Source organism: Dasypus novemcinctus, chromosome 13, assembly GCF_030445035.2.
Source record: "Dasypus novemcinctus isolate mDasNov1 chromosome 13, mDasNov1.1.hap2, whole genome shotgun sequence".
Lineage (NCBI taxonomy): Eukaryota > Metazoa > Chordata > Mammalia > Cingulata > Dasypodidae > Dasypus > Dasypus novemcinctus.
In genome coordinates, this window is record NC_080685.1 from 17821393 (window position 1) to 17830915 (window position 9523).

General features: G+C 39.7%; 1 protein-coding gene across 7 annotated transcripts in view; it reads left to right on the top strand.

The window, feature by feature from the left end:
- Positions 1 to 1717, top strand: part of SIPA1L2 (signal induced proliferation associated 1 like 2) — a 245073-nt gene extending 243356 nt beyond the window's left edge. For all 7 annotated transcript variants that reach the window (XM_058309532.2, XM_071207373.1, XM_058309533.2 and 4 more), the window contains one exon: positions 411 to 1717. In XM_058309532.2, coding sequence (XP_058165515.1) covers positions 411 to 557 — 147 coding nt within the window. In that variant the 3' untranslated portion in view covers positions 558 to 1717. The remainder of the gene's footprint in view (positions 1 to 410) is intronic.
- Positions 1718 to 9523: the final 7806 nt, after the last annotated feature.

The window sequence follows — 9523 nt, forward strand, 5'->3', positions numbered from 1 at the left end:
TTTTTGCTAGTTGTTCTAAGAGTCTCTGGAGAAGCATCACCCTGGGACATCTTATGCCACCATCTCAGGCATCTGGAAGCCTAAAGGGTGTTACTCTTAACCACTTATTGTAGTTTTACTCTTTTTGGATGGAAAATACTATAAACTGTGTGATTAATAACTTTCATATGTAACAGCCAATGGAGTGGAAGGAGAGAATATGTTGATTTGCTCACCCCCATCCCTTTCTTATTGACAAAATTTGGTAGTAGGCGAATCACCTCACTGAATTAATTAAGTCCCTAAAAAAATAAATAAATATGTAAAGTATAAGAATAAGGGACTCTTGGCCCCCAGCTTGGAAGAAATGCAAGCTTAGGAGGAGTGAATATATCTATTACATACATGGCTCAATTTGTTTCTGTTTCCAGGAAAAACAGGACAAAGCTGTTCTCCAGGCTGAAGTTCAGCATTTGAGACAAGACAACATGAGGCTGCAGGAGGAGTCCCAAACAGCGACAGCTCAATTGCGAAAATTCACAGAATGGTTTTTCAATACCATAGACAAAAAATCTTAACCAGTCCATTCCCCATCAAGGGACTGCTATGGGAATGCCTGTTGTCCCTGTGAAGTCGCAAACATGTGGTTTTTAACTGTGCTTTCAGCAATAGATGTTTTTGCTATTCTGCTCTGCCCAGCACCATTCATCCCAGCAAGATAGGGGAGCCTCGATTTTTTTTCTTGGTAACCATCTTGTGGTAGCAGAGAGCAGCAGTGATGTGAAGATGAATGTAACTCCTGGTGTGAAGACGAATGTAAAACCCTGGTGTCGGTTCAGACCTTTTTCTTTTAGATTTTACTAAAATGGTGCTCTGGCTCGGGCTTACCTCAAGAGGAAAGGCAGTTGGGTTTTATTTCCTATGTATCAGGTGACCTGGTAGAGATGTTAAAGCAATTTACCATAGTTTGGGCTTTAGTATTGTAAAATAAACCTGAGAGCAAATAATCAGACATATACTTTAATGGTAAAGGTGCTCTATTTTTTTGTCTGTACAGTAGTTTTATTTCCACAGCTACATTATCATAGCAATAAGAATGAGGCATAGTAAATAGTTAAAAAGGCTGAGTTGGGAGGAAAATAAAAGCACTGATATGTTCAACACTAGTTTGAATGCAGTTACTTTAGAGATATATTTATTTGCAGGAACAAATGGTGCCTGGTGCCTGAATATTAACAGTGTTCTGATTTTTTTTTTTTTTTAAAAAAGATACTTACGCCTTGTAAATGGCTCACTGAGTAATCAGTTCAACTCTTAGTTCACTTTTGTATAGTTAATGCTCTGCTAATAAATAAAAGATTAAATCTGCTTCATTACTAGCAACCATATGCTGTGAGCCAACAGAATCATTTGTACAATGCCAAATTTGTTTATCTTTGTACAGAAGCTTTGATGAAGTGTCTTGTATTTAACACCCTTATTTAAGCTTATTTAACCTTAAATTGTTAATTTTATAAAATTTGGTTTTATCTGCACTATGATGACATAGGTAGATAGCAGCAAGCTCAGAAATGACTTTGCTTGCCAGAAATAGATTGGGGAATGGGACGGGGAAATTCTAACAATTGGATGCTGCTAGTACACAAGTTGTTTGTATTGCTTTACCATTTTTAACTGTTATATTTGAGATGAACATACATTTGCTTTTTTAATAAATGTTTAAAAGAAGTCCACATAAGTAATGGTGTTGTCAGGTGAATATAGATTTTTATGATTTACTCTGCCAATAATTGGGCTATATGTGAATTTGTTTCAAGTCATTTAGGATCTTGATCTGTGTTCAGTATTGTTTAGCTTGCTTCTTAGAGAACCCCACACTGGCTTAAAGTGAAGAGTAACTAGCATCTCTTCATTCCTGCTATATGCCAGACACTATTCTCTGAGCCTTCCATTGTCTCATTTAAACCTAGCATTATATTCTTGATAGATAGGTGGTGGGATCCCCATTTTCCAAATGTTTAAACTGAGGTTCAAGTTAAGTAATTTACCCAAGGTTGCCTTTCATGTTGCTTACAAGAATATACATACAATAAAACAGTAGGAACTTGCAAAGTAATAAAAAAGAGGTAAAATATACATTTGAACGAAGCATAAGATCAAAAGAAGGTATAGAACATAGGCCAGAGTGGGAAGGGAAACATAGTAAGGCACATAGTTCTCAACCTCCTGAGAATAGAACTCATATCAAGAATTCAGAGGAAGTGAAGTTTTTTTCTAGAATTTACCCTAAAAGGAATTTCTCATGTGGGCTTCACCTGAGGTGTTTTGAACCATGTCCTTAACTTCCCTGTAACAAAGTAGCAGGAGGTTTCATGAGGCTGTTTGTTGTGCTTGCCTCTGTGAAGACTCGGGCGCCTTCCAAAATGTGCCCAGCAATTGCAGTTTTTCAGAGTATCAGGACCTTATGAGTCTAGTGGGTATCTTCTCCCCTTCCTCCTTTCTTCCTTTTCATGTGTGCCAGGCACTGTGCTAGGAGCCAAGGATCCAACGGTGATCAAGACCATCCACCCGTTCATATCTTCATGGAGCTCGGAGTCTAATATGTAGAGACAGACAAGTGTGAAAAGAAATAAAAAGAGTGCCAGGGGTGGACTACCTTAAATAATTATAATAGCTGCCATTGTTTGAATATTGCTATGTTCCAGGTACTGTTCTAAGCCCTTCCTTATCCTTGTAGCAACCCCACTGAGGTAGGTGCTACTAGTATCCCTTTTTAAAGAAGAGGAATTGAGACATAGGTGGTCAGAGGAGACATCTATAAATGCGACTTTTAACAGGTGAGAAAGAGCAAGCCACAAGAAGATGGGGAATTGTGTTCTCTGTAAAGGGAACCACAGGGTTCAAGGGCCCTTCAGTTGGGCAAGATGTAGGGAAATAGAGAGTAGAGGGACAATGGGAGGAGAGGACTTTGAAGACAAAATCCCGACCATTGAGAATGTAGGCCATACTAGAGTTTGGATTTTGTTCTATGTTCCAAGCAAAGCTCTTGAAGTAGGAAGACAGCATAATGTGGTCCATATTTTAAAAAGGTTATCCTGACTTCTGAAGGAGAATGGACCATATAGGACTGGCCTCTGCAAACTTTTTCTGTAAAGGGCAGAGAGTAAAATATTTTAAGTTTAGGGAGTCATATACTGCCTCTGTTGCATATTCTTTGTTTTTATTTATTAATCTTTAAAGATGTAAAAACCATTCTTCACTTGCAGGCCGTGCAAAACAGGTCACCAGCATAGTTTGCAACAGGAATAAGGGAAAGATGAGATGTAGGAAGATCAGTCTTGGTAAGAGATGATGCTGGCATGCACTATGGTGAGACAGTGAAGATGGAATGTAGATGGCTCGTGTTTGAACATGTACTTTAGAGGTAAACCTGCAGAACTGGTGAACGGTGGAAGTGAGGGATCTGGTATCAGGATCAGACCTAAATGTCAGAGGAATAGATAAACTATATGTTGTTGAGACAATTTTCCATAAATATTCCTTGCCTTTGGTGGAAGCAGAACGGTTATCATTCTTGTAAGAGCCTAGAGTGCAGCTATTTAGCTTCCATGACCAAGGGTAGATGCATTTGCTTTAGAGAGCAACTAAGCAGATAGAAAAGTTGAGGCTGCTTGGAGAAAATAAATACATTTGGCCAAAACCTAGCAGAATGGAGAGCCATTCACATTCCTACGGTTTACCTGTTAACAAGACCAGAGGTGTTTTTTCAAGAAACAGTTCTCAATCTATACTAGCAAAAAGAATGAATAATCTATCAAGTCTGTCTGGCATGAATAATACCAAATGATTTCAGCCTGTGAAGCTGTTTTTGAACAGATGTTTCCAGTCAACAACCAAACCGTAGAAAAATCCAGTCACACTCCCATAGTACATGTAGTTTTAAGCAACTTGGCATCCTGGCGAACGCTCTGTTACAGAATATATCCCTTAATAACTAAGCATGTTGACTTGCTGTATGGACTTACTGGGTACAAGCTAATTAAATATTGGAATTTATCTACTAAAAATAATTATTTTTTTCTAACCATATGGAGTGATCTATTATGTATTAAGGCCATTCTAGTATGTGACAAAGTTAATTAGCATATTAGAGGCTTTTATCCTCCTATTCTCTGAAACAGGGAGCGTGTTCATGATTTAAAAATATAAGTTATGATTCAGGATGGGGGGTGCAAATGCCACAAACAGTCCTGCTTTTGTTGCTCACAATTATCTTTTGAAATGTCTGTTGTCCTGCTAGAACATTAAAATGCAAATTTTGATTATATATCATTGACAAGGATCCTTTTTCAAACTCATGAAGCCTTAAGCCACACCTTCTTGTCCACAGTGCCAAAGATCAAAGGTATATCAGTAAATACAAAAAAATGCTCTTGATAGAGTTCTTCACAAAGAAATATGACTGGTCAGTAGTGAAGTGCTTGACTATTAAATTCACTTGTTCCCTGTTTAAGATGTTAACTAGAGAAACCTGGACCTGTGGGTTAGGGAAAGAAATCATATAAAATTTTTGCACTGACCAGCAAATGAATTCTGCAGTTTTGGAGAAGTTGTGACTATAATCTCGTAAAGAGTAAATGCTACTCTGATTTCAAACCAGACAAGAGGCATGTCCCTAGAAACAAACCACCATCTGTGCCAAAGCCAGCCCTCCTCCTGACATTTGCCAGACCACCATGAAATACATTTGTACAGACCTTTCTACGAGATAAAAGCCACCACTTTGAGTTCTAAGCTCTGCAGGTTATTAAATAATCTTAGATCCTCTGAAATCCAGCATTATTTTAAGCTAGTGTTTGTTCTTCAGTATCCCCCGTTGGGGCATGGAAGAGCGGGGAGGAGGGGATAAAACTTTTTACAGATGTTTTGCTCTTTAGAATTACTTATTGGTAAGCAACAAGTTCCAGTTTATTTAAGAGTGTGTTTGTGGATTTTGTGCTTGCAAATTTAAAACCACTTCCTTAATTCTAGTGTGCACAGTTCAGGCATGCAACTGCCAAAAGAAACTAGAGTAGACTGGGTTTGACTCAATACCTGTTTCAGGGCAGGTAGGAGGTAAATGTGTTTACTTCTTCTCTGCAGCGGGGGCGGGAGTGATGAGCAACCTGCAGAGTCAAGGAATGCCTTAGGCTCCCGAACTGTGACCTAGATTAACCCCAAGGCCAGGCTTCCTGACTTTCAGTAATAGAAATGAGACATAAAGTTAAGTACAAAGAAAGATAGCTTCTCATGAATGTTAGGGAAAATTTAAATGGGCATCATTCCCCAAAGGTCACACTCTTGCACTTTGACATGCAAAGTACAAAATTTGGATGCTTTTAAGTTACTTAAGAGAAAACTTCTGAACCTGCAAACTCACCTCTAGTTTATCTTTAATATCAGGAAATTTACTGCCATTTTAGGTCTTTACAATCAAAGTTTTGATACAACTGAGAGCATCCGTAGACTCTGAAAACATACTGAGATCTGTTTTCCATCTCTGTTATAAAGGACCTGCCTAAAATGCAGAGTATCCCGGTTTTTTCAGAAGAGGAAATGAAAAATAATGAGCCCCCTTGACATGCAAATACCCTTTAGCTACTAAACTGTAGCTGAGTTATTAAAGAACAAAATTAAGGATTAGACTACCAATGTCCGGGCCATCAACACCCATCAAGCTGTTTGGCACTGGGGCTAGAAGTTTTGTTGTTGCTTTAATACCAGCTGTTCTCCCAGCCGTCCCTAAATCCAGTGAAATCTGTGAGGAAGGCCTTGTACAGGAGTGGGATTCAAAGTTGGGGTATTTCAGTAAATAATCTGCCTCAACTATATCAGTTCTGGCTCAGAGAGAGCCGCTGATAATACACATCTGCAGATGGAGAGTTTAGATTCTGGCAGAGCTTCCTCTATCTCTGTTTATAAAATAAATTAGGCCTGGGTGTCTGGGTCCTTGCCCCTCTTACCCGTGGCCGTAATCATTGGTAGCAAACCAGGCAGGATCTAGCTGAATGCGCCATTAAATTGGAATAATTAAACATGGCAGTCATGTGTTCCGCTAGAATCTGATTAAACACCTTGTGGAAGTCATTACTGAACCCCATCTGGGCTGAAGGCTTGCCAAAACAGCAGGCGAAAAGCCCGTGATCCCCACTTTCATAAATACAAAATTTCAAGAACAGGCATTCTATTTCCCTTTAAATGAAGTACTTGAGAACTCAAATAGCACTACTCATAAGAGGAAATAGCACTTTCATATAATGACACAAAAGTCAGTGGGTTTAACCCCTCAACTCCTACTTGATGCTTTTTTAGTTTCTATTCTTGAAATATCTTTGTAGAGTGATTGATTTGTTCGGTCCTCATCATCCTGAAGCCACTTCATTTCTCAGCGGTGGTGGGAGAGGGAAGGGAGTGAGAAAAGATCCAGGAGTGGCCCAATGACTGCAACGCAGACTCTGGCCACCGTTGCTTATACTGGCCCTTGAGGTGAGCTCTGAAATTGCTTTTTGCTCCTTATTTAACAAGTCGTTCTTTTCTTTCAAAGCAAGGGCCTCTTAAGTGATTTATCCTGAAAAGTCTAATCAAATTAGACTTGACAACCCTGATTACTTACTGTCCCATTGTTTGAGGACTATTCCTGCCAACCACACTGCTTTCCAAATGTAAATTCTATTGTTTAAAAATTGCCGAACAATATAGCAGTGGAAGGAAAGTGGAGGAGCCCCACCTTCACTTGTCCAAAGAACTGAGTCAGGTGCATTTTATTAATGGCTGTGAACTTCCAACTTGTGTATTTATAGATGCACATCTGATTATAAAAGTGCTTGTCAATATATATGTCCCTTTTAATATTCTTGCTTGGGAAGTTTGACTTACCCAGGCCTCTGGTAGTAATCATTGGCTCTCATTACTATTATTACTATTATTATTATTATTATTAACCTGTTTACTCGTTTTGGAGCATTCATCATGCCTGACCTTTCCTCTAGAATTGTGGCGGGCTGTATTCTAAATGGAAAGAAAGAGTTAGTTTGAGAGAACTTAAGATAAATAAGTTCAGAGAAATAAGGAAGCTTAATTTCATAAATTAGTATTTGTTGGACCAAGTGCAGGGCAGTATAGAAACACCATCAAATTGCCCTTTGCATGTTAAAAAGCAGCCAGACGTTTATAGGTTGCCATATATTCAGAGAAAAGACATGTCATTTCAAGAAGCTTTGCTCTGGGGGCCACAGGAGGAGCTAAAGAAGAGAAAAACAACAACAAAAAAACCTCTCTGTAGAGTGATTTATTTGGTAATTAATGCATAGAAGAATAAGAATGATTTGAAATGTTTGCTTCAGGCCCTAAATTTTAACATTTAGCTCGCCATTTGGAGCATCTGGTAGGACAGTGAGGCTGGATGAGCTAAAGAGTGAGATCAGACGCCAGGGCAGCAGGGGAAGTGATTAAAGATGAATAGCTTCGGGGATGCTTGAGGATTTGGAAGCCTGAAAACAGTGGGGAAGAAAATGCTTCGAAAGAAGAGAAATCAGGCTATTAGAAGAAGGGCCCAGTACTGAAAAACCGAGCTGGAAGCGACTACTTTATAGAAAAGAAGACTAGACCCTAGCTAGATAGATGGATTGACTGATGAGATCTCAGGCAAGACTAAATTTATAATGTGACCTGAGATTAGGTTATTATTTGACTATATCAAAGACAGCGTGTGTGTGAATATAGGATACTTGTTACATTTCCGTTAAGGAGATCTGCATTCAGCATTTGATTAATCTCAGTCAAGTTAGGTCTCAATCAAGACTCAAAAGTAAAAATAAGAAGGCATCATTGGATACCTTTGAAATGAAGAATTATTGGGGAAAAACTCATTTTTCAATACTGCTTTAAATCATGAACCCAACCTTATTTGGATTGATTATAGCCCAGCTCCTAAGTAATTTTCACCCTGACCATTGGTCAGTGGAGCATAACCAAGGCCCAGGTGTAGAATAAATCAGGTTCAAGACTCTCCATCACCTCAAGTGACCCCATTTCAAAGCATTGCCAGTTCTCTAATCTTCAAAAAGGGGAGACATCCAAAGTAGCCCTGCATGTAAGCTGACAGTGCCCAGAAAGGCCAATCAGATTCATGCTTGTGGAGGACATTAGGTGAGGACCCATCCATCTCCACTCAGAGCCTTTTGGGACTTTGTGTTGACTTACTCATGTGCATCTTTACCTGAGAAGGTCATGGTTAACCAGTGCCATTAGCGGTTGTCCAAAGGAAAATCAAATGATCTTTCTTTATTTTCATAGAACTTCCATGAGCTCATGCTAGCAATTGGGGAATTGAGAAATGTCCATAGGTGTCCTTGAGTGTCACACAGAAAAGAGAGCTCTTATTGTGTCCTCTCTGAGAAACTGCTTCCTTTCAGCTCACCAGCCTTGACAGGTAGAGAAAGTAGACTGCATGCTCAGATTGCCTCTGCTGACCCCACTGCTTAGGGCATGAATCACTTCTGAAGTTAAGAGCTACATTATCATAGCTAGTTGTCTGGACAAGGTCTATAACCCCCCGTAGAATTCCTTATTCTTGCTCTCCTTCACCAAAAGTGTTGGTGTGTGGAAGTTAGGAAAAGGGAAAGCGATTCTGGCCTGAAAAGAAAGAAGATTGAGAAAGGCTGAGGGCTTGTTGAAGATGCTCCAAGCCCTATTTTCAATCTGGATGATAGCTGTGAAAAGCCATGTGGCCACAGCCTGGGTTATTGAGCCTAGAATCTATTGTGAAATATGAGAAAGTCCTAGAAGGAAAGTCTTAAGACTTTTTTTCCTCAGCAGAATTAGACTTTAGGCTCTGTATTTTTCTCTTTTATGTAAAAGAAAATTCATGGACTATATTCTCAAGTACATATTTTAGTACTCATGAGAACTTTGTCCCGTAATTGACGTTAATTGATTATATTCCACATAGCGCCCTTCCTTCCACCTCTCCCGCCCCTTCTCTTCCTTCCTCTAGCCCCTGGCTCACTTTCAGGGTTATTTTGAGTTCCTGTCATGGAGCAGAACTGCTGGGCAATGGGAATGCGGCAATTAATCTAAGGATGTCACAGTCTCGTGGGAGAGACGACTTCAGTGGCAGACAAACCAGTGAACAGTGGAAGGTGCAGTAACGGAAGTGTTGGAGGGCAGAAGGGGAGCAGTGAAGGGCTGGTGAGGTGTGCAAGAGGAAGCTTTATGCAGAGCCAGGTCCTAGAACAAGAATGCAAAAGAACTAATCTTAACTCCATGTTCCAGTTAGTCTTCAGCTTAACTCCAGCCCTTTTGCTGAGAAAAATAAAAGGCCTAGAATTCACTCCAGGCAAGACAGGAAGAAAAAGAAGAGGTGTTAAGGCCATCTGTTCTGGCTTGAATTGTGTCCCCCCTCAAGTTATGTTCAAGTCCTAGCCCCTGGTCCTGTGAAGGAGACCTCATTTGTTTCTGGAAACAAAAGTCTTTTGAAGATGTGATTAGCCAACATAAGGCCAAG